This window comes from Zootoca vivipara, chromosome 2, assembly GCF_965207765.1.
Source record: "Zootoca vivipara chromosome 2, rZooViv2.hap1.1, whole genome shotgun sequence".
NCBI lineage: Eukaryota > Metazoa > Chordata > Lepidosauria > Squamata > Lacertidae > Zootoca > Zootoca vivipara.
This window is the reverse complement of record NC_142584.1, coordinates 49,396,279-49,422,015: the sequence shown is the minus strand read 5'-3', so window position 1 is coordinate 49,422,015 and position 25,737 is coordinate 49,396,279. Positions and strand designations below refer to the sequence as shown.

The following is a 25,737-nucleotide window of genomic DNA, read 5'->3' as shown; positions in this document are numbered from 1 at the left end:
GAGGAACAGTTTTCATTTAGAAAAGGAAAGAATGGGGGGGCAGATTTCCATTTCCACATTTTTATTTTATTTTTGTTGAAATGTTTAATCTACTTGGCAAAATGTATGCCTTGGTTTATGCGATTTGGGAGGTAGAGAACGGGGAAAGAATTGTAGTCTTATTTTGCAGCAACAACAGGAAAGGAACAACTCCCCAAAACTAGCACTTAGGAAGCAACCCTCTTCCTTATTTTTTTAAAATATATACCGGTATATATAAAAAAGAAAAGAAATATTCATTTCTAAACCCCAATGTCAGACCTACTTCCAGAAGTTTAACACCACACTACAAACACTCATCTTGCAAACTGTGTGTTCTTTGCTTCTGAGAAATCAGTTTGGATTATACCTTCTTGCAAACAAAATTGTGGGTGCTCAGCTTGTCTTCATCTCTCCTTGTTTATACCAAACTCAATCCTCCCTCAGTTACCATAGCATAGTCCCAGGTTGCATGAATGGAGTTCCTCTATATTGTTATAATGATTCACTAGGCATATTACAGTCTTTTGCCACAAGTCTGATTTTACTGAAGTAATCGAGCCCAGTCGCTTGCATCTTTCCCCCTTTCTATTTGCCAACAGATATATTCGCATTACATCACCCATATCAACATGTTTTTCTGAACATTTATGACGTGCAATTTGAGAATCAAATGTATTTACTCTGTCATTACTCCATGAGGGCAACACCTTCTTTGTATTGTATATACTTCATTAAAATACAAAGATGCAGCACCGCAGTGGCTCTCTTTTTCCAATAAGGATTAATGCTACATAGATGCTCTGGGCACATAGTATTATGGTGAGATGTGTTCATGGCATTGCATTATCTCTCCAAATACAGTACAGTTGGGAGTTAATGTGTATGGAATATAAAACAGGCTATATAAAGATAACAGGTCGATGCAAAGCTAATCAATGATGCCCACTTTTCAGCATGCCAGTCGAAAGCTACGAGGTTTGATTATGAGTTTCACAAAAGCGATCACTTCCCAGAAGCCCATTTATGGGGGAGGGAGGAGATGAGGGCACGGAATGACCCTCTGTATTATTCTACCTGATCATCTATAGAAGGTTAGTGTAATATTGAATAACCAGTATGGATTACAGATATTAACCACACTCCTGAGAATTGTAAAATAAAACACCCCAAATCATCACAATCTCAGAGCAGGCACAGAACACAATGATTCATAAAATTATTTTAGTGGATCAGACGCAGCTTTATTTCTTCCCCCACTAAATTTGAGTGAATAATCTGTTGAACAAACTCTGCCATTTTGCAGACCTCAGTCATGAACCATTTCCCAGGTTTAGGTGGTGTGTCTGCTGGGCTTTAAATCTCTCTCACACACACAAACACACAGGAAAAAGTCAATCCCTTTTTATAAGGTAGCATTTAATTGGAACCATAGCTGTGCTTTAAAAAAAATGCTTCCAAGGGACAAGAGAACGAACTAGTGGGAAGACATTGTTGCCTGCTCCTGTTTTGTTTTGTTCTGTTCCATTTACCTTTTCCGGAGCTGGAAACTGCAAATGATTTACTTCCAAGGGTGTTATCAATGGAACCGTCTGAAAGCCATCCTCATTGGACGGCTGCTGCTTGTTCTTGTCATTCAAATTGCTCCCAAGTTTCACCATCCTTAGACCTCACTTTCCAGACCTAAAAACATATAGAGACGACTAGTGTTAAGAGGGAGGGAGAAAACTGGAAATTAAGGAAGAGAGATGTTGCTTTGCCATGCTTCCATCAATCTCGGCGATCACCCCTTCCTTTCCATTTGAATGTCTCTGCTAGATCACTGGAGGAAGTTACTGGTGGGTGCGGAGGAAGCATCTCACATTTGGTAGCAATCTCTGGGCACCATTTAAAACAATAGAACATCATTACCAAGCATGCTTCTTGAGCCACCTTCCAAGAGAGTTCAGATCAACTCTCTTTGCTTAGATCCAAACATAATAAGCAAAGCCATGAATCACAATCATGTCAGATGAGGGAACCCCGCCTTGCTGCTTTGTTAGAAATCCAAGGAAACAAGGAGATTTGCACAAGGAAAGGGTGGTTCCGGCCTGGGGCTTTTGTGTGTGCGTGTGTGTGTGTTGCGCTGTGCGTTGTTGTTTTAATCACGACTGCTGCATTAACCCCTTGGGGTGGGGTGTTTAATCAGAATCATTATTTTAGCCACCCCCTGTTCTGAGCCTGCCGTTCAAGGATGGATAAGGTGCTGGACACGCTTGCGTTTGGGGCTGCATTTTTAACAGGAAGGGAATCGGAAAGCCCTTGTTTTCTCCAGAGAGATGATAAATCTGCGCCAGGAGTGCTGGGCGGGAGAGGCACAAGCGAATGGCGCTTCACCAGCAGAAGGACCGAGCCAAACGCCCACGCAAGACCCCCAGCCCAGCCCAGCCCACCCACCTCGGAGCCCGCCATTCTCCCGCGCTGGCTACTTACTGCAGGGCACACCGCGCTCTCAGGAGGTTCTGCCCGGATTGCGCAAAAGGGCTGGCTCTGCTCTCCCCCCGCACTCTCGCCTAGGTGGTGCTGAACGGACAGCGCTTCGCTCCTCAGCCCGGCTGCTTGCAAATGCTACTGAAGGAGAAGCTGGGACCGAGTGCGCAAGAGAAAGGAGCTCGAGCCTGCGGGAACGCAAACGCTCGCAAGTTGGGGCGGCGGCTTCTAGGCGGGATCTGGCGCCACCTGCCGCCCGCAGAGTGGAGCCGCAAGAGCTCGCCCAGAGAGCGAGGCATTTACCCACCACGACACCTACAGGCAGCTCGCAGAAACGCGCGGCTGGATTTCTTGCCCGGCATCGCATGCGCGTTTCCAACAAGTGGGCGTGCATCGTCCTCTGCCTGGTATGATGCCGTTTGCAAACGGGCACGGCTCCGGCGTTAGACAGGGCGACGTGCAATATCTATGGCTGTAGCAGGACGAGCCTTGCCGCCAAAGAACCTTAGACAGGAAGAGAGCATTGTCCTTGGCGAATTAATGGAACGGGAAGAGGGGGGATGGTTTGTGATTTTGCTGATCATGAGCAATAGGCGAACTAGAGGCAAACCTCGAGATATGAAAAGCAATAGCCACTAGGAAACAGTGGGTAAATCTGAAGAAATATAACGTTAGGCTTCGAAGAGTACAGTATGCTGACGGGAGGGGGGCAAGGGACTAGTTGCAACACAATGCAGAATGTACGTGCTGATTCAAACCGGGTTTTCAGATTCCTGCATTGCAGAGGGTTGGACTTGATGACCCTTGGAGTCCCTTCCAATTCTATGAATTCTGAGGACTTGCTTCCAAGTGAACGTGCTCAGACCATCAGATGAGGAAGAAGATAAGGGCTTCTTTTCAGCCTCCCAGTGGAAAAGTCAATAATATATCCAGTACCGCAGACATGACTTTAATTGCTCTAGCCGGCTGTTCATCTATCTTACTGCCAGGCATTTCAGCCTAACTCCAAGTACAGCTATGTTTAATCACTAAACAACATGGTGACTAGTACAGTGACTTTCAGCCACTGGTCTGGACCCGTGTGTTGATTCCCAAATTCATTTCATTGAAGAGGAAAATGTGACAAAGGAGCCAATCCACTTTCCCACTTCTGGTGGGAAGTAATTTTAAATAAAAGAGAATTCCACAGTGCTGACAAAACTGATGCTGTTTTCACATTAAACACCAAACATCTTCGTACCTCTGCCGTGCTACTTGTACCATGAGTGAATGTTCTTGATGCAAGATAGAACAAAAAGAAGCATGTACATTTTTGTCAGTGCATGCTTCATAATTGCATTTGAGTGTTGTAAAGGAAAAAAGGCAATTAAAGCTTGATGTAAAAAATATAGTTTACTATTCCCTACTTAGAGCCTCTTCAGTTGCACATTGTGTTTTTAATAGCAAGGCTAAGTGTGTGTGTGTGTGTGTGTGTGTGTGTGTGTGTGTGTTTTAATTAAAGTGCACGCCTAACAATGCAAAGTGTGAATGTGGCAGGCAGGTGTTTTAAATGCATGTATATCCTCCTGGTACCATCATCCAAAGCTTGGATTAGTAATGGTTCTCTGATGATCATAAACTTGATGGGAAAGCTGGATGGGAAAACTGGGTTGTTACATAAGAGCATGAAACACAAACATACATACCTCCATCCAGGCAAGCAAGCAGTGTTTTCATAGTATAAACACATTCTAGCTGGGTAAAAGTAATTGGGAGGGTGCAGAGCAGGACCAATGAGTATGGTGCAAGCCACAGGGGTTAGACAGAGATGCCTGGATGGTTACATTCAGCCCCTAGGTCTAAGGTTCCTGGAGAGGAATAGAGGGGGTAAACTGAACGTAGCTTAAGGTGAGCTGGTTTATGTATACTGATGGAAAATATCTTCAGCTATTATGCTGAAGGTACAAGATCCAGATATTTCATAGAATCATAAAATCATAGAGTTGGAAGAGACCACAAGGGCCATCCAGTCCAACCCCCTGCCAAGCAGGAAACACCATCAAAGCATTCCTGACAGATGGCTGTCAAGCCTCTGCTTAAAGACCCCCAAAGAAGGAGACTCCACCACACTCCTTGGTAGCAAATTCCACTGCCGAACAGCTCTTACTGTCAGGAAGTTCTTCCTAATGTTCAGGTGGAATCTTCTTTCTTGTAGTTTGAATCCATTGCTCCGTGTCCACTTCTCTGGAGCAGCAGAAAACAATCTCTCTCCCTCCTCTATATGACATCCTTTTATATATTTGAACATGGCTATCAAATCACCCCTTAACCTTCTCTTCTCCAGACTAAACATACCCAGCTCCCTAAGCCGTTCCTCATAAGGCATCATTTCCAGGCCTTTGACCATTTTGGTTGCCCTCTTCTGGACACGTTCCAGCTTGTCTGTATCCTTCTTGAACTGTGGTGCCCAGAACTGGACACAGTACTCCAGGTGAGGTCTGACCAGATTTCAGACTGGATCCCACATCCAGAAACACACTGGAAGAGACATGGCTCCCCAGTGGTCCTACCTTTGGTTCCCTGCCTGTTATGGACATTTGGAAATTAAGAAGCAATGAAGTGAGCAATGAGAGAAAGGAATGAGCAAATCAAGAGGTGACAAAAGGACATGAGCCAGGCTCTTTCTCTTATTTTCGTGATATCTGAAAGCATGTAAGAGGTAACAATGAGCGAAGATGAGACCAAGATTGAATTTAACTATTTGTTGGACATCAAAGGAAGCATCTCTTGACTACTTATTGCAGGACAAAACCACCATTCCAACCAGCATGATGCCTGAATGCATCTCATGAGTTAAAAACATAACAAAAAAAAGACTTCTGTTTCAGTGTATCTGAAGAAGTGTGCATGCACACGAAAGCTCATACCAATTACAAACTTAGTTGGTTCTAAGGTGCTACTGGAAGGGATTTTTTTATTTTGCTTCGACATCAGACCAACACGGCTACCTACCTGTAAAAAAAAAAAGAAGACTGGCATTATTACTTGGAGGCCAGAGCCACACATGTAGCAGCAACATCTAATTTCAGAGGTTGTGGAAGGCAAGAAGAAGAAGAAATAGTTCGGGCTTTTCTTATTAAGGCTGCAGAAACCCCTATAGCAATTTTAGAAGTTTTAAAGGTTGATTTTAGGGTTGAAAACCCTTCTCTTTGAAACTTGCCAAATCAATTATTTGCACATTTATGTGACGTAGCACTAATGAGTTGGTATAAACTGGATGCTTCATGCTTAAAGCTGTCAGCCCTGCCCAAAGACTTAGAATGAATTAAATCTCAGTGGAAACACTATTAAGGCAGCAGAAGGCAAAGCAAGTTGGAAACAACAAAGCAAAGCAAAACTTGAAGATGTTATTGCATATTAGATGTAATCTGACATATCCACCCACACAGGGACAAGACTTATTCTGCTAACAGAAAAACATGCCTGTGTTTTTAGTCTTTTAATAAGAGTTTCACAGTGCATTTTTTTTATCAGGCTAAACAAGTCATAGGAGAATTGCTATTTTCACTATCACTTCTGATGATCCCATATGCTTAAGGGTCTGGGCCACCCATTTCAGCTGCCCTTAGCCTTGGATCTCCAGTTATCTCTAATATTTCTGAGTAAATAGGCAGAAAAACCAACAAAGTCATCTCTTCTGCCTGCTTTTTAAAGTCTGGAAATAGTGCTGGTGACACATATATTACCTTGCTAATATTTATTTCCTTAACTTTCCCAGCCATGTTTGAAACATGAATAAGCAAGCATATTCTCTCTCGTCTTGGACTCCAAATAACTCTTTTCCTTATCACGCACATCACAGAAAATAAAACATTATTTAAATTACATATACTGTAGATATACACAGTATATCTACAATGGCTACACATGTACCAGTACATATGCCAGCAAAATCAGTAGGTCAGCTGTGCTATACCTTGACAGAATTCTGAGGCTCTCTGTCCTCTCAGGAACTACTAATTATTGCATATTTTTTCTGGTACACCACTATTCTAGCACTATGAGGACAGGGACACTTTGGCCTACAAGCTGGTGATTCCACATCCTTGTTCTACAAGATGGCTCAGTCTTGCTGCGGCTATAATGAGTTCCCATGCCAGCACTACTGCTTCAAAAAGGCATGGGATACTGGAAGGTAACTCTCCATGACAGGCTGGGGATGCATGTAGTCACCAAAGCCATAAGTTAACCTAGATGTTATACTCACCACAGGCTTTGGCATGCACACAGTGTCCACCCACAGACCTATATTCACTGTATCAACTAGTACTAGTCAAACCATCGATCCATCTTGCTCAATATTGTCTACACCCAAGTGCCTGGGGGTTGAATACAGCTCTCAAGGTTTCCCTATCTGGCCCTTGGGACTGCCACTCAACAGCAGAGCAAGCCAATCAGACGCCTGGGGCGGCACATGCGCAGGGCCCAGGGGCGGGGCCAGCCGGGTAAGGACGCTCCGTGGGGCCTCTGAGGAGTCTGCCTACCTCCTCCCACTCAGCCACCCTACAGCTGAGGAGGAGGTGCCGGGCAGACCATTTGGGACAGTGCAAAGCCAGTGGGTGCCCAAGCCACTGCATCACTCAGGTGCGTTGCAGGCCCCACGTTGAGTGCCGCCCAGCATTCTGTCAGCCCCCTCAGTGGTAATACCCGGGGTGGCCCACCCCCACCACACACCCCTTCCTCCGCCCCTGCTGCCACTGTCCCCCTAGCCTCCCGAGGCCACACCCCTCACTGGCCATACTCTAAGTCCTCCTCAAGTGCTTTTGTCTGTCTGGAATGTGCCCTTGCAACGAGACAAGGCTTCTTTCTTGGCTGGAGAATGGAGAGATGGGGGAGGGAGCAGAAACCTCTGAGTTATGCAGGGGTGGAATGCAGCCCATTGTACAAAAATAAGAGTCACACCTATTGCTTTACTGACTTCTGACTCCAGCCCCATTCACCTCAGGCACGTGGCCTCTGGAAGGTTCCACAGGAGGGAATGGAAAAAGAGAGAAAGCACAAGGAACGGAGCCAGAAATTTTTCAATAGGCAAAATAAACCTAAGATTTTAAAACACTATTCATTGTTACCATTTTAAATAAATCCATCTATTTATTTCTGTATTAATCTCAAAGGTTGTTTTGCTCATTTGAGTACACTGAAGTATGACCCTTGGATTCTATTCATTTGTACTTTAGTGCTGTTCATACACCAGTCAACATTTTAAATCAAAATTTCACATAACTGACTTACTAACCCAGTTTCTACAATATATTTATCTTTTCTAAGGAATGGTTGGTACAGTAATTATTCCTGCTGGAAGATTGATTATTTATTTGTTCATTCCACCTATCCAACTGTGTTCCCTAGGCAGTTCAGAGCATGTTAAAAACAATAAATCCCCATCATGAAAAACCAACCATACAGAACATTTAAAACAGTATGAAAACACCAGCTGGAAGTTTTGCACCAGCATAAACCAATGTACAAGAACAATTCTAATTCAAGATCCAAAATTTGAGGGGGGGGTACAGTTAAAAGTCTATTAAAAGGCCTGTGAGAGTTAACCTAGCACCCAAAAGTAAATAACATAGGCACCAGGTGAACCCCTCTGGGAAGGGCATTCTGTAGACAGGATATCACCAACAAAAAAAGCCAAATTCCTAGTAATCACTCAAAATAGTTGGGGAAATTTGAAGCCTCCTATGCGAATATTAAGACTTGGTGGGAACATTTGGTGGAAGATGGTCAATAAAGTAACCAGGCCTCAAGTCACTTAGGGAGAAAACACACACACACACACACACACACAGTAAAGCACATGGGGGAAGAAGACAGGGAATCGTTTCATCCAGCAAGCTGAGATGCTTCTGCCTATGGAATGATCACCAGAGAGCTACAATGAATTCCCCCTTTCATTTCTTTTTAATTTGTCATTTAAAAATTTAAAGATGACACAGTCTCTCCTCATACCCTTGCAGAGGACAGGCTGTAAGGAGCTGAGAAATGTATCAAAGTCTGACAGGGGAGAATGAGATGTCTTGGAGATAATTAATGAGTGGGCAATATAAATAAAAGAAGACCCCTGCTGGATCAGACCAAAAGGGTTGTTGTTGTTGTTGTTGTTGTTGTTGTTCGTGTTGTTGTTATGGCCTCAGAAACTGTATGACTCTTGAACTATGCTCCTGTGCTATGAGTCTTGGGACTTTCAGGCAATTCCACTTAGAAGGAAATGAGTTGGTATGTACCAGGAGAATGAAAGCTGGAAGGAAGTGAAACCTTCCTCTAACTCCCAGTAGACTTCATTAAGCTGAATAGTTCTTGGACTCCTGCTTGTGCTAATGAGACACTGACACTGCATCCCAACAGCTACACACCATTAATTGATAATGTGTTGTTCTTATGACCCACAGTCCACTGTCCTTGAGGATGACTACCCTGTATAATTTTGAAATACATTATGAGATTCAGGTAAGATTCAGGTGCACCATTACAGTGTTATGGAAACAGGAATTAAACTCAGGTTTGAGATACAAACTCCTAGACTTGTACATTTACTTCATAGATCCATACTTTATTCTGAGAAGCTGATTAGTAAAGTACACATAAAATCAACCTTAAAAATATTGTATTGCATTGTAATCATACTGCATTGTATTCCTTTATGAGCACCTAAACCCAAGTGCAAAGCTGATTTGCTTAATTACATTTAATCACACTTAAACAAAATTAAACTTAGATTACAATTAACCTGTTACATGAAAAACACATAAATTGTTCCACATAACATGTATAGTATTTGTATTCCAGTACCTCTGACGCGAAGAATCTGTTTCTCATGTATAGTTAAAAGATTACTGGAAAACAGCTAAAATGCAAAACCTGAACTAAATCTTCATTTCCTTGTTGCTTTGTTTCCTACACCCATCCAAAAATGGCTTCATCCTAATGGAAAAGGGAGATTAAAAAAACCTTTGGTTATGAATCTCGTTTACAATAAATAGGCTTATGGAATAGTTATCTTTGGAAGAAGTCTGCTTTGCAAAGCAGCTGCTTAATTGCTCAATGTCTAGGCAACTTCAGGAGTTTCTGTACTGCCGTTTCAAGTTAAGTTTGCCTTACCAGATAAGATGGGCAAATAGACAAAAGGCTCCTTTGTTCTGTCAACCATTAGCTCTTAGCATGGTTCCTGATGAAATTACAATAGTATAGAGCAAATTAAGGAAGAACTTCAGCATAGTCAAACCATGGTGCATCCGTAGCCGAGGTGTGGAAAATATCATATCTAATATTTCCTACATGTTGAGAGTTGGATCCTACCAGAAACATTTCCCTTCCACAGAATTCTATGAGCAGGGGCTATTCTCCTGGTTTGGGCTAGATTCAAATACCTCATTCTATTAGCAGAAGCCAACAAAAGATGCCCCTAGTGCAATGCGGGTTTCCCCCATCTCCTCCCCACACCTGCTGTTGAGGGTTACAAGATTCCCCAGAAGAGCATTCCTCCGGGCAAGTACAAATCCTTGTTCTGAAAGAACAATCACCTTAGCAATGTGTTGAATTCCACCCAATATTTCTTGGGGTGGTATTCAACTAGGATCTAACTTACTCATGCTCATTAGTTTACATGGGTCTACTCTGAGTAAAACATAGCTGAATACTGCCCTTAGACTTGATTCTATTGTTTTTAAATCATGTTGATACCACAGCTTACAACATTTGAAAATATTTAGCTCCAAAATCTGCAAGGTATCTAGGTGGAAAAAAATTTGTCTTGGCAGTAGACCAAAGAAATACAGTGGTACCTCGACTTACGAATGACTCAACTTACAAATGTTTTGACTTACGAACGGAGCTCCGTCCGCCATCTTGGATGTGGGGTTTTTTGGACAGGATTTTTTTGACTTACCAATTTTTAGATAGGGTTGCTTTGACTAACGATTTTTTTCTCCCAATGCATTCCTATGGGATTCGACTTACGAATTTTTTTTACTTACGAATGTGTGTTCGGAACGCATTAAATTCGTAAGTAGAGGTACCACTGTATAGTAAACAATGTAAATTCTGTATGGCTTTTGCCATTGCACAGTAAGATATATCCACGACTAAGATAGCTTACAAAACATAAAAATGCCCTTCCTACCAATAAGCAAAGCTTCTCATGGGCCACCTCTAAACAATTCACCATTAGAATGCCTCTCATATACCTGAGATAAGTTGATGATATGCATGTCAGTTGGAATGATAAATTAACTCTCATAGAATTTTACCACAGTTAACTGAAGCATTCCAAAAAGAGCATCAACATTTGCAATGCTAAATATATGAAGTGTACGGTCCATTGTCATCCCTGATTCTACAACTTTTGCTTATCTCTCTGTGAAAATGTAAAGGTAAAGGGACCCCTGACCATTAGGTCCAGTCGTGACCGACTCTGGGGTTGCGGCGCTCATCTCGCGTTATTGGCCGAGGGAGCCGGTGTACAGCTTCCAGGTCATGTGGCCAGCATGACTAAGCTGCTTCTGGTGAACCAGAGCAGCACACGGAAACGCCGTTTACCTTCCCGCTGTAGCAGTACCTATTTATCTACTTGCACTTTGACGTGCTTTCGAACTGCTAGTTTGGTAGCAGCAACGGGAGAGCACCCCGTTGCAGGGATTCGAACCGCCGACCATCTGATTGGCAAGCCCTAGGCGCCACCTGTGTCCCTCTCTGTGAAAGTGTAGCTCTTATTAAATAATTTTCTGTCACCATTATGTAATTGAAGCAGAGTTTTACTTACAGTGTCAATGCAGGAAGTCTCGTTTTGTACATTCCCATTTACACCTCTGCCTGTGGAAGAATTTCATGAGAACAAATATATCACTTTCATTTGTACTGGAACGCTCAATAAATTTCATCTGAAGCAATCTATGGTATTAAAATTGCAATAATCACCTTTAAAGAAAACAATTTACAGAAATAACAAAATGTGGCATTAATAATCTTGTTTTCAGCGTATAAACAAAAGTGCAAAACAATAACTGTTTGGTGCAAAACAGAGGCTTCTTGATTCGGACATGTTGTTCTGCATTTGCAGTCCTACTGTGATTATTCCAATGTATTTTTACTACTTATCTGATAAAGAATTCAGATCAATAGGAGACTTATCTCCTTAGTGCAATATTGTGCAAAATCTGCTAATTAGAAAGAAGGCAGTCGAATCAAGTGCTTTCAGCTAAATAGAGTTTAATAAGTGAGCCACTATTAAAGCTCTGGAAAAATGAACTACAATTAGCACTGACGGTAACATAATGGTGCCTTTCAAAAAGAAGCAAATTATAGCCAAAGATTATTGCCACTATGTAATTCCTAATGGATAACAGCAATGGGCATCAGAAAACACAAGTAAGGGGGGGGGATCCCATTCCTTCCTCCATTCCTTCCTCCTGGTGTACAATCAAAGCTCTCAACTAGGCCATGCTTACTATTGTCAAAGCCAGTGGAAAAGGGATGCATTTTTAAGTGATTCATATCTGTCAAGACAGAATGTTAGCTTTGGGCTTTGTTTTGTTTTTAAATAAAACACAAATGCTCTGGAAAACCCTATAACTCTTTTTGTAATTTAGTGAGAAAGCAAGGCAGAAAAAGGCTGTAGGGGAACCTCAAGTATTATGAATCACAGCTGCAGCAGATGTAAACTGGGCAAACAGAACCTTAGTCACAAAGACCACAAATTAGTTCCTCTGCTTGCATACAGGTATTGCAGTGGTTTGGGAATACAGGAACAAAGAGGGGACATATAAATAATACCGGTACTACATTCAGAGAGTGAAATCCACCAAAAAGCCCCACTGGACATAGTTTAATTTGATTCACACTTACCTGGAGTAAATTCCACTGGGTGGTATTCAACTTAGTTTTACTTTGAATAGACCCACTGTTAAGTAATGAACATGATTACGTTGGATCCATTCATTTCAACAGGCCTACTCTGAGTAAAAATGGTTGATTACTTAGAAGCGAACTCTGTGGAGCTCAGTGAGTTGTAAACACGCATAGGAATTGGAAGTGCCACTCAAAACCATGGGATTTGCTTTCACTCTAGGAGTGGGGCACAAGTACCCATTACTAATATTCTAAACGGCTTGTTGAATTTTGACTACTTACCTGAACTCATGGAAGTTAGATACTGGTTTAATACCCTAATCCTATAGCGAAGCGGCAATCCTATACACACTTATCTGGAGAAAGCCCCATTGAACACAGAGTGACTTACTTCCAAGTAAAAATACATAAGATTTTACTGTAAGTGTCTGCACTGGCACAAAATCACTGCCATGGTACTGTCAATGTTTATGCTACTGTAATTGAAACCATGCTATTATAGCTGAAACCAGTCTACAATATTGGACTTTCCTGATAGATAATTAGAAATTCTAGCTAATTTAAGTTTGGCTATTTGGAGTTATATGGAATGTGAACAACAAAAAGAAATACAAAATATTGCTAACAGAATCTACCAATGGTTATTGCGTGTCCAGGTCACAAGACATCCCCCCCCCCTCCAATAGCTCACACAACACACAGCAATTTAAGTTTAAGGTTTTGGGCATTAATTTGGCCACAACTGTATTTAAATACAACCAAATGTGAGTGGTTGCTTAGGCATTGGTTAATCCATCTGTCCCCCGCACTGACTTCCGCTAGCCATCTAGGGAAGCCAGTAGGTAAACACCCCGAGGGAGAGGATGTAGCTGTGAGTCAGGCACTCTCCCCTCCCCGAAATGCTCCCTGAGGTTCTTGCTCTTGTAAGGCCCTAGCCCCTTGCGGGGGGTACAGACGAGAGCCCGTCAAGCCCCAGGATTCCTTTAACGGAATACCTCTATAAGCAGCAGCAATTTTTGAGGCGTAGGCCAACCAATTTTTTAACCAATGCCTAACCGCCAACCTTACAAGTTGTGACGATTTGCTACGCAGTAGGCAAAAACCAAATGGCCACAACCAATCAGCCAAATGGACAAAATTCCTACCGGGCCCCTGCCCCAAAGCAGACGACCCCATGACAGGCATAGCAATGTCAATAGCAAAAGACCCTTTAAAAAGAGGTGGGTGGGCGGGAGATCCATTGCACTTGGCAAAAGTGAAACCATAAGCTGCACACACGGGTTTTTATTGGCTAAGGCTGTCAATCAAAACTTGCAACATACAGTACTTTTTACCCCAGCAACATGAATGCCCCAATCACCAGACCCTTTAGACTAATCTGCCCAACAACCCAGGGGATGTCTTGTTAACCCTTCCGCAACTCGTGCTCTCCATGATTGGAGAACCCGTTTTTCCAAATACCAATGTGTATTCTATACTCACATAGTTTGCAGACCTCTATTGACATTAATGTAAGCTCAGCAGACAAACTGAAAATATGTCACTTTAAATTTAACACGTAACACTTAATGGATTGGTAAATCTGTTTCCTAAAACTAATTAAACTGTGAAGCCAGAAATTCCAATTATGATTGTAAGCATAATATTGTTACTTTGAATTGTGCAGCAGCTACAAAGCTCTAATGGAAACTGCATCAATAGAATGTCAGTTTTAATTCATGCTTCATTTCCATCCATCCATTCATCATTCATTTGCATCCAAGCCTCAATTAGGCCGCAAATATTCTAATATTATATTAGTGTAAGTCGTAGCCAGCATTCATTGGAAGCTCGCTTATTTATGTAATACTCATATATTATAGGAAGTCATCTTCTAATTTTACAGAAGAAACTCATTTTCTTGATAGATTTTGTATCAAACGAGTATGGCAGCATCCTTGTACATCCTTGTACAAAAAAAAATATTTTTATTTGATTTTACAAGTGAAAGGTTATAACAATGCCAAATACATAACCATATATAGAGATTTCTCTGAATCTCCAGACTTCCCACCCTCCCCTCCACGGGTCCTATTGTCAATATTTTCAACTGCATAATATTTCATAATCCATATTTTGTATCTCTCCATATTGTCCATAGTATTTGCTACATTACAAGTGTTGTTAAAATCCTGCTAATGTTTTCATCTGCTTACAGTGGTCTCCTAAATAAAATTTTCCCATTCTTTCTTGAAGTTTCAAAAAGACTTTGTGCATCTCTCATTCATAGCATTGTAAAATGAAAGTATGGAAAGGAGAGGTAGATGGTGTCAGCTGTGATAGCTAGTTTAATCCTGGAAAAGTAGCAAGTATCTCTTTTGCTAGGGAAGTTTAACTGTAAATTCTGCCCTCAACACCATCCCAGAGGCTCCAGAGAAAAGCAGTGACATTGTTATTTAAAGCAATATAAAATGAATACAGAAGGTAAACCTCAGTCACCACATGTCAGAACACATGTAAAATACTACTTCCAGACAATTATTCTGATAAATATCCAGAAGTGTTTTATAAATGTGGAAAAGGTACCGAGAACAAGTGGTATCTATCCTTTATATTCAAATACAATTTATGGGTGGTATTGGGGCACTAGTGCCTATGCAAGCCTGAGGCAGTTAGGGCTTTCTCTGTCCCAACTGATAGTTAGAGTTCTGCCTGCAAGATTAGAGGAAGCCTGGAAATATTCTGAAGCATGTGTGCAATCTGCTCCCAAAGTACTTCATTGTGAGCTCTCCTTCCTAGAAGAAAGCCATTGTGTCCTGTATTAGCTCACTGCAGCATCAGTGCAGTTTTCATAGGGAGCCCCTCATGAAACAATTCAAATTAGAACCCAATCCAACTAAACTTATCTCTGCTTCAAGTCTCATTCAAATCAGTGAAGACTCAATCATTCATGACCACCTTCTCCTTTTTATTTCAGGGGCATTAAGACAAACTAACTTTAGTTAGATTAGCGACACATTTTTCAGATCCCAAGGAAACAAAGGAGTGGATGTTATTTAGCATGACAAAATGTAAAGTCAATCTTACCAGATGATACTGGTGTAATGTATGTCTGGATATAGCCCAAACTTTTCACTGTGGGCATAGTAATGGAGTCAAGAGTACCACAAGAAGCTTACCGTACTTCTTACCTACCTTCACTTGGAAGTTCGCTACAGGACAGCAATCTGCTTCTAAAGTGTCCATTTTCTTCTATCATTTTAGAAATTACTTTACACACTCCAAGCCAAACTGTGGACTAGAAATAAAGATATGTGAGGTATGTCAACAGAACAACATTGCCTAATCTATTGATAAGAGTTTTTAAAATGTGAGAAGAGATAACACAAGTGCCTGTTTATCTACAGCTTGTTAAATGACTGACCTTAAACATTATTGTCTTTGATTTTAAAAGGTCGAACCCTAAAAATGCATTATTTCACTTTTTGGTGTTACTTATGAACTAGCACCTCCAAATCTGGTTTCCCCCCCCCAGTAGGTATAGTCAAAGCTAGATGCTGATCACTAAGGAATGTATCTTCTGGCGTGGTGTTGTTATAAGTCTAGTATATGAGTGATAAGATTCATCTTTGTCCCTCCGTGAAGCAAACCTCTTTCCTAACAGTATTTTCCAGAGCTATTTAGAACCAGCTTTTACATCATGGATTAGAAGTAACACAGACAGTATTGACATTTCAATATTGACTGTATCTGTGTTGTCTGCTAACCTTCCAGGTCAGTATTCTTGCTTGCATTTCACTCCCACTTCCTTTTTGTTTCAGTACCAATCTTTGCATATTTCCTATTTATATTTGCTTCCTCTTTCAGAATTTCAACAGAAAGATTTTTCCTCTTAGTACATGTTGGGGTTGTTCAATTGCACCCCTTGCATGCATGTACATGTGATGCTGTTTGCAAAAAAAAAAAAAAAAAAGGAGGAAAGGGAACCATGAAACAGTATTCTTGAATAGCAGGGCTCCAGGACTGTAAAAAGAGAGTGTAATATTGGGCTGTAAGTTTTGACTAGGGGGGTGAGATTCAAGTTCAGCTCCCAATGAGGAAAAAAGCTTGGGCTAGTCACTCTCTCATTAACCAAGTCTACCAGGCTGTAGCAAAGACAAAGAGAGAATCCCATTTACACCACCTTGAACTCTCTGGAGGCAGCAGATACACAGACCGATTGACATAGCATAGTTTGGCTTATACTAAAATGTCACACAAAATTATCTGTGTCAAGTTGCAGAGCAGCAAAGGAATAAGAGAGAAAGGATCCATAATCAATGGTATGTGCCATACCAATGGGAAGCAGTCAACAAAATATTGTATCTATTCTAGACAAATCATGCCAGAACTTGTATTTATTTAACAGTGGGGGTTTTTGGAATTTAATGAGATGGAAGATTTTGCATGAAAAAAGTTTGTGCATACAGATCACAGAAGGTGGTGTGGATTGTGCAGCACCTTCTCACATGAAGATTGTTTAACAAGCAGCAACAACCATAGACAGATATACTGTATATTCCTGTGTATAAGACTACTTTTTAACCCAGGAAAATCTTCTCAAAAGTCGGGAGTCATCTTATACGTATTTCTTATACGGCGAGTATATCCCAAACTCTATATTTTAACTGGAAAAGTTGGGGATCGTCTTATACGCCCAGTCGTCTTATACGCCGGAATATACATATATATTCTCAACGTCACACACATAATTGCACACATATGTGTATATTTCACAAAGAGCCCCCGGTGCTTCTAGGCACATGGGTATATGTTCCAAATGAAATGTGTTTGCCTCCTTCACAGTTTAACATGTGCATTGTGTGTACATGTTAAGAATAAAACTCATAAATCAGCCCGTAGTGGTAAAATACAACACTTCTTATAACCAATACAACTGAAGTAGAAACTGGCACTGACATTAAGCTGAAAATGTAATTCATATACATTCAAAAACATGATGCTAACACAGTCAAAATCACTACTCTGTGATACATTCAATTACATGATTTGAATCACATCAATGAAAGTGGCAGAAGCCTAATGATAGTAAGAGAGACTACGAGTTAGCCTTACTTCTAATGCTGAGTTATAAGGCAAATTCATTGTCCTTCTTGCAAAATACTGACTAGATAAACCATATAACAAGATGTTAAAATATTCCTTTGAAGGAAGTAGTTTTCCTCATTATTTTAAATCATGGATCAGTGACATTTGAATAAATTAAATTTGAGTTGATTACTTTACACATAATAAAACTATTAATCAGTTGGCAATTTAACAAACACGTCTGGTTTTACCCTCAGGCACTAGGTGAACTTTTCAGAAAGCACAGAATCACATTTATGATGCAGAATGAAATGTGACTTTCTACTAATATAGACTCTAGTCTCTTTTCCAATCAGTATATCCTTATATATTGCTTCCCATCCTTTGGGAGGAAAGGTGGGATATAAATTTATAATTAAAAAATTGGATGACCATTGTATTTTCCAAACTTTTAAAGCTGATCCTTCTTTTCTAAACATACTTGCCCTTCTAGAATCTTGCCCTCCTCAGCAAAACCGCACCAACTATTACCATATCAGATGATCATGTGGAGATTATCATGCATAATGACAGGCATCCCACTGCTACATGTGAGAATCTGTGGGTCAGGGTGAATGGATATAAAACTGATTGTGTAATCAGCCGTTACAGCTGCTGTGAATAGTCACTGTGCTTATTTGGTATACAGTTACCGGTAGACTCAACCAAAATGTCAGACTTTAATCCAACTCTCACATTCCACCCCCCACCCCTTTATTCCAGAAGTCGGGAACATTTTTCAACCCAAGAGTTACATTCCCTCATGACCAGCCTTCAAGGGGCTACATGGTAGTGGTAGACAGGTATATAAAATCATGACTGTTTCTCCCCGACCCCACCCGCTTCATTTCACCCCACAATCAAAGAAATCTGCTACTAGGACAAGAAAAACATGTGCTTAATTTGAGCCTGATCTTAGTCCCACCCACCCAACTGTTCTTAGTGCCTGGATGTAATTCTGCAACATGAGAAATGGGACGTGAGTGCTGTTGAGCATGGGCAGAGGACTTTCCCTTCACTGCTAATTAATCACATCTGGGAAACACATTAGAGAAAGACACTTCCAATTCACCAAAATGCCTTCTAGGCAAGCTTAAACCCTGACATCTTATCACCCTCTTCTTCATATCTGGCAATATTTTAAATTCACCCACAACTGAGAACATAATCTGCTTTCTTAACATATTATCTTCTTCTGAAGTAACACACAGTGTAGAGAACAATAAAGCCTCATCCTCCATAGAGAACCACTCTCATATTACACCTTAGCAGGGCCCAATTTGGTAGGGGACAGCTTCAAAGAATGCTGCAATGGCTAACCAGTTTTGGAACAGACTCCAAAGCACCTTTTTTTATTTCTAGTGCCATTGTGCTGGTGTTCTACCTCTTTCTTCTGATGCCTGATCTCACTGTTATCAACTTCCCAGGAAGAAGGAAATTCAAACGCATCTCCTTGAGTTTCCTTGCAGCCACCTATTAAAACAGTTGAATTTTATTTGCCACTGTGTTTGTTTCTGCTACTAATATCAAACTGCTACTATGTGGCTGTGAGACATCACAGATTTAAATCAGATCATGTAGCTCTAATTAAAATCTTATTCCCCCCCTTTCCCTTGCAATCATGGTGCAAGTTTAGGAGCCAATCTCTCACAAACCACTTTGAAAGATCAATATTTCATATCACTTCAAAGCATGAATGTCAGCCTTGCAGAGGGTACAGCATAATGCTGCATTATGAAGCTCATCTCATTCTTCAGATAGTAGCTGGAAATGAAGGCAAGATGGCAATCAGAATTGGGGGCAGGGGGAAGAATTCAATGTCTCCTGCTGCTGCTGCTGCTGCTGCTGCTGCTGCTGCTGCTGCTGCTGCTGTGAGAAAGACTTATTACTGCAGTACAAGTTTGGGGGGGGGCGTTTCTAATGCATCTAGATTTGCCCAAAATATCTTTAGAGCTACCATTAAGGTTCTTTTTCTTCAGGGGACAGAGGGGATCTTTGGATGGGTTTGCACTCCGACCTGCAGGACTATGCAAATAAAGTTGCTACAATCCTATATCCACTTGCTTGGGAGCAAGCCCCAATGAACTTACTGGGAACTATTTCTGAGGGGACATATATATGTCCAAACAATTAAATTTTTATAAGTGAATGATTTTCCAGCATTCATAGACATTGTATTACGTTCTGAAAAATATTTAATTTAAATCATTATATACTCCTTAATAGTGAAATGGCTGACTAAGACTACTAGCCTAGTACATCATGCCTTCCCCAAATCTGTTCTGGAGGGTTGGGGAAAACCCTTAGAACAATGCATGGGCAAAGAGATGGGAGATTGTTCCATCTGGCAGGCAGACACGCTTGCAGTGACGTCATAGCTTGATGCTGAATGCCATCCATGATTTTAGAAATAAATTCAAACCAAATTGAATTGGAGTGTGTAGAGTCAGTAAGACTGAATACAGTACTGTACATGTATTTCTCAGGGAGAATATCAGCTGGTGCAGGTTCTCCTGCTAGTGTTACAGTGACAAGAGAAACATATTAAATGCACCAGATGGAGACAAAAGTCCTGTTGAAAAAAATTGTGTAAACAAGAAAAACCGTACTAGCTTCTGGCCCCTGTGTGTTTGTTTGTTTGTTTTTGTTTGTTAATAAAAAATTTACCCCCTTCATTCACCTTAAGGTCCAAAGGCAGGCTATAATAATATAATATAGTTATAAAAGCAGATAAAACCATTAAAATTACATTTATGTAAAGCCATTCCAAATGGAAATCTATAAAATCAGCCAGAGCCAGATCCACACACACACACACACACACACACACCAAAATATATGTCAAAGGCCAGAGTAAGGGATGGATCTTCAACATGCAGAGAACGCTTCATAGCTGTAAAATGAAGATGTTGGAGAAAAACCTCTGCAGTGAGTTCCACAAGTTAGGGAATCTCACAGAGAAAGCTCGTTACCCTCTTAACAACCCAGAAGGTTGGCAGGAATGGGGAGTTCTTTTGGCTATTTGGGGCCTAAGTGAAGTCGTTTAGACACTAATGTGTTTAAATGCATCTTGAATCGGGCATGGCAACAAAATGGCAACCAGTCTTGCACTTACACATCATGAAACTTTTTTAAAAAAATCCTGAAGGCCAGCAGGTTGCTGTCTGTCTATTTATTTAACGGGGCGAGACTTGGTATTGGAAGCTGTTAGAAATAATCCTCTAAAATGAAAAGGCAGGCCCAACTGCTTAGCCAGCAGAACTATTTCCCACTCCTCAAGGGAGCGCAATCCTATGCAAGGGGAAATCCCACATTCAAAATGGGCAAGCAACGATTCCGCCCACCAGTTCCTTCATCCGAATTATTGCGAGACCCTCACCACCCCAAGGCAGAACCCCCGTGGGAGAGAGAGGATATGCAAGGATTGCCAATCCTCTCTATTAACACCACAAGACGATTATCGACAAGGACACGCGGCCTTTTGTCCTGCGCTCTGCTCGTACCCGCTTCTTCCTGGCCGTCGGAGCCTGTGGAGTTGGCAGCCGCGGCCGCCTTGCTGTTCCGCCCTTCGCGTGGCGACGGCGGTGGCACGACCCCAACCAGCCTCTTGACTCTGGGCCTCTTCGCCTCGCCTCCTTCCTCCCCGCCTCTCCCGACCCCTTTCGCTCTCGCCTCGCCAGGGGCTTTAAGCCCGAAGCAGGGGCTCCCTCGTTCCTCGGAGGGAGGACCGGCTGCACCCCGAGAGCCTCTTCTGCCCGAGAGCGCGGCAGCGGGAGACGCGCCCGAGAGGCAGGAGGCCTGCGGGTCCCTCAGGTGGCCGCCGCCATAACGAATCACGTTGCCGCAGCGGTGGCTGCCGAAACTGTTCACATAAACCACCCGCCGCAAATTGCCCCTTCCCAGACCAGAGCTGGCCTTCATCCCGAGGGAAGCGGAGCCTTGGATAAGAGGCTTCCTTTCTCCTGTCAGGAATACAAACGGGGAGGAGTTGTGGGGGTGAGACAATGAGGCGCCCGCACTGTCCCCTTAGTGAGAATTCTGGGCCCTGTGGTTTGTGCAAGGTTGTTGGGAAGAGTAACTCTGTGAAGGGAAAACTACATTGCCCAGAATTCTTTGAGGGTGGGGGGAATGTGCCTGGAATGGTGTGGGCTGTGTTTCCTGAAAAAATGCACAGCCTTAAGCGTTGGGGTGGAGGAGCACAAAATGAGAACACACTTATTCATATTAAAGACAGCTTTTCCCAAGCTGGCCTCCAAGCATTTTTGGACTACAACTCCCATCATGCCTTGCCACCGGACAGGCTAGCTGGCGTGGATGGTTGTCTGTTGGGACCCCATTGTCATCTGGCTGTGCTAAGAATATTCCTGAGTGACTCATACTGCAGCAGCAGCAGTGAGTAAGCAACTTGTTTCCAAGGAGGGGATTGAACGTCAAAATATTCCAGCTTCTTGCAGTGAAGAAAGTGTGTATTTATATTTAGCTCATCATCATCTGACAGCCAGGGTGTCAAGAAGAAGCTATCTGAGCGAGCAACACAGAGGCCCTGCGCCAAGTCCATTAGAATAGAAGCATCCAGACTGCAGTAAAGGTGTTTCTTTTTTGCTTTTCTTACCAGTCCAGCATGGTAAACACAATTTGCAAACAACAGCGTAAGAATCACCTTAGCACCTCTGTAGGTGCTCAGGGGGCTGAGATTTATTACAGGAAAGGGGAGACAGGTTGACACTGAGAATCATGGCTTCCTTCGGGTGTCTTCTAAAAGTCAGATAGTTGTTTATTTCCTTGACATCTGATGGGAGGGCGTTCCACAGGGCAGGCACCACCACTGAGAAGGTCATCTGCCTGGTTGCCCATAACCTCACATCTCGCAGTGAGGGAACTGCTAGAAGACCCTTGAAGATGGACCTCAGTAATGGACCTGTGATGGCTGCTGCAGAAGCAGGAGAGGCCTGACACAAATGGGATCTCATTCTCCAGAGATTACAGTACATAATTGACCAAACCTACAGAAACCCATACGTCACATACATGTCAGATACACCAAACCCACAGAAACCCACATGACACATACACTGCTTCAAACAAACTTTCTATATAGAACATCCCACTATTATTTTTTTAAAACCCACATCTTCCTTGCAGAAACATAACTGCAGTCTTCTCATTCACACCCACTCTACCAACTAACAGGCTTGCGCTAGCACATTAGTTTTCCTACTAATGAAGCTGCTGCCTGTGAGCTTTAGAATCAGCCAGGGTGCTGGGACCATATGATTTGTGAAGGGACCTGAACTGCAGAGGGTTATATGCAGCTAACTGTCTAGTTTGCCCTTCAAGCCCATGATTATTGAGGATTACCAGGAATGGAATGATCATTTCACTGAGCCACAGAGGAATCACAACATGACTATCAAGTTGCCACAAAAGACTGGCAGGAGGAGACTGGTTAATAATCACACGGAAAACATTCTTGCTTGAGTACATTGCAGTTTGCTGCCTTCTACAAATTGTGTGCTTGTAATGCACAAATTGTCAGACATCTCTTTAATACTCACTATGCCAGAAATAAAATGAAATAGTATGCAGTATTTCATCTGGATTTTGTGTCAGTCTTGCACTGGCTACAGAAAGGTAGTCCAAGAAAGACAGTAAAAGAGGAGCAAGGTGGGGCAATGTGTTAGTTGGATAATAGGTAGTGTTTTACAGCAGTGAATTCAGCTAACCAAATTTGACTACGTATTTGTAAAGCCATATTTCTTGCTTTTCACATGGAGCATTTCATGAGGTGATAATGGGCTCTATCACAACATTTCCTAGAACTAGGGGTATGGTTTATTTATTTAACTGTTTTTAAAATGACAGCATCTGCATATATTTGTGTGTGGTTTTCTTCAGGTTAAAGACTTTTAAATACAGTGGAGTTTTCATTATAACAAAATGCAACTCCATTAAAGGATGCAAACTGTTGTTCAGAGACAAACCATAAGATGGCAGGCTTAGCTATCAAAACACACACACAGAGAGAGAGAGAGAGAGAGAGAGAGAGAGAGAGAGAGAGAGAGAGAGAGAGAGAGAGAGAGAGATCACAGTAAGAATCTGGTGAGAGGGTGGGGGGTTATTGTAACAAACCCATCCCTTAGGTATTCCAGAATAGTAGTGTATTTTTATGTTGCAGGTAAAATGCCATGCTGGCATAAGCACAACTTGCAGACACAAAGCAAAATGGTTTGCCACGAGTGATAGATAATTTGCTTCCCCACAGAGCAAGTGAGGCCTATCACAATCTCAAGATACTTATTCAACAAAAATGAGATCCCATAAAAAGAGCATAATGACCAATGAATGAATGAGAATAAAATTAATTCTCAGCATTTTAAAATATATTCAGAACAGCCCTTCCAAGGAAAGTGTGTGTGATACAAAACAGGTAGGACGTGCAAACTGGCCTGCACGTTAACAAAATAAAAATTCAGCTCAAGTGAGAGAAGAAACCAGTTGCCCATATTTTCTCTTATGAAATACAATACAAACTTAGCACTCTGGTGAGAAGACGCCAGTGAGTCTGATTACAGGATGTTCTTTTATTGACCATTATACTGAATGAATGGGAAAGGTACCACAATCCTAGAAACTATAGTCCTGGTTGACTTCTGCATTCCAGGTGCTCTTGCCTCCAGTAACTGGCCATTGAATCAACTTTCACATTAGCCACACCCTTTTAGCCCCCTCAGAGGAAAAGAGAGTTACCTAACAGTTTACATTTTACAAGACTGATACAGCTTGGCCACTACAGTGCTTAATGCCAAGCGTACAGTATGCACTAAGAACTGTGCTGACAACAGCATCTTGGAGGGTTCAAAGTGTACGTTGGGTAGGCAAAATATGTGGGACAAGAAACAAATCAGCTGGAAAATGAGCATTGGGCTGGGTGTGGCATAAAGTCAGATAGGAGTAGACTTTGTAAAGCCTTTCTTAAAGAGCTTGGAAATGATTTACAGAGAGATTGTGCCTTGACAATTAATGGCAGACAGAAGGTTTCTGTCAAGCTGCTCCCTACAACTGGAACCAATAGAATGAGAAAAGGGGGTTCTATCAGATGAGATTGTGTAGAATGGGAAGGGTGAAAAGCACTGCAAATGTTTGCATCTGCTTGCAGAACAAAGAAATGCTTTTAAAACAAGGATGGGGAACCTGTGTGACCCTTCAGATATTCCCCATCAGCCCCGCCCCCTCCCTCAGCCAGCACAGCCAATGATCAGGGATGATGGGAGCTGTAGTCCAGAAACATCTGGAGGGCCACAATTTCCCCATCCCTGCTTTAGAATAAAGACTGCAGCTTAAGGTTGATGCAGAGTGTGGCAAGAAGCCAACGCAGGTTTTCAAGGAGGTGGGTGATGCATTCATAGCAATGGGAAGGAACAATGAAATGTGTGTTTTAGTTTACGTGCTGTGCCCAAAGCAACTCACAGCAAACACCATCTTGCTACCAAAAGATGCAAGTACTATTATATAGGTACCAAACAGTATGGAAATACTATCACTTACAAATTTACTGATTAATTTGCAAGCCCTCAAGTGATGCTATTGTCCTGTGAGATTCTCCTAAGAATCCAACAGATTCTCCTAAGAATCCAACAAGCACACTTGCCTTGTCTGCTTTGAGAGAATTCTGGCAACATCCAGTATTTAATAAGCATGCAGGAGCCAAGTTGTGATTTCAGCCTGCATAACCACCATGGAACTTTTATATTCCCTTAGTGAAGGTTATTGGGTTGTTGTTTTTAAGCATGGCTCAAACCCAGTTACAAGCGAAGCTCTCAAGTTTATATTTGTGACGCGTAGGAAGGAAAATCTGCTGTTGAGTCATAGCAGAATTACTTCAGTCAGCTATAATACAAAGACAGAACAGATTATCCACCTTCAGAGCTAGTATCTGGAGGCACCTTGATGGCAACTGAGGCTACCCTTTGCAGTGACAAAACTCTTGCACATCTTTGAGAGATGCCAGTTAAGAATAAAGTACCACAACAGGAGTGCCTACTTCTCCGGGAAACTTTCAGAGCCCCTGTTGCTCTCACTGTGGCCCCCACCTTGTTCAACAAGCTGTTCCCAAAATGTAGGGTATATATGGGAGTAGCGTTTAATGTGGTGTGAGATGCTGAAACCAGAGCAGGAAATCAAGATTGTAGTCATGCACACATGAACATGTGAGCGGTCATCCCAAAAGGCTCCTTGGATCCAGACTGCAGAGGACTTTTG

The 25,737-nt window shown here is 42.0% G+C and overlaps 2 protein-coding genes across 3 annotated transcripts in view; both read right to left on the bottom strand.

The window, feature by feature from the left end:
- Positions 1-2,714, bottom strand: part of NSG2 (neuronal vesicle trafficking associated 2) — a 54,560-nt gene extending 51,846 nt beyond the window's left edge. The window contains exons 1-2 of the mRNA XM_035105312.3: positions 2,491-2,714; positions 1,551-1,701 (exon numbers count right to left, since the gene is read on the bottom strand). Coding sequence (XP_034961203.2) covers positions 1,551-1,679 — 129 coding nt within the window. The 5' untranslated portion in view covers positions 1,680-1,701; positions 2,491-2,714. The remainder of the gene's footprint in view (positions 1-1,550; positions 1,702-2,490) is intronic.
- Positions 2,715-9,061: 6,347 nt separating this feature from the next.
- On the bottom strand, positions 9,062-21,548 carry C2H5orf47 (chromosome 2 C5orf47 homolog). Of its 2 annotated transcripts, XM_088661844.1 has the most exons (5): positions 20,982-21,527; positions 18,863-18,951; positions 15,547-15,649; positions 11,288-11,337; positions 9,062-9,450 (listed from the first exon to the last, which is right to left on the bottom strand). In XM_088661844.1, exons 1-5 carry the CDS (start codon positions 21,397-21,399, stop codon positions 9,424-9,426), a joined length of 687 nt encoding a protein of 228 aa, XP_088517970.1. In that variant the 5' UTR covers positions 21,400-21,527; the 3' UTR covers positions 9,062-9,423. The 2 variants fall into 2 exon arrangements, with proteins under 2 accessions (XP_088517970.1, XP_088517971.1); XM_088661845.1 differs by lacking the exon at positions 18,863-18,951 and having other exon boundaries at positions 15,547-15,642; positions 20,982-21,548.
- Positions 21,549-25,737: the final 4,189 nt, after the last annotated feature.

Excerpts from the sequence above, each read along its gene's own strand:
- C2H5orf47 (XM_088661844.1), bottom strand. The coding sequence starts at position 21,399 with ATGAAGGCCAGCTCTGGTCTGGGAAGGGGCAATTTGCGGCGGGTGGTT. Across the intron at positions 11,338-15,546 it reads TAGCGAACTTCCAAGTGAAG|GCAGAGGTGTAAATGGGAAT; the intron begins GTAGGTAAGAAG and ends ATTCTTCCACAG. Across the intron at positions 9,451-11,287 it reads AGACTTCCTGCATTGACACT|GATGAAGCCATTTTTGGATG; the intron begins GTAAGTAAAACT and ends CTTTTCCATTAG.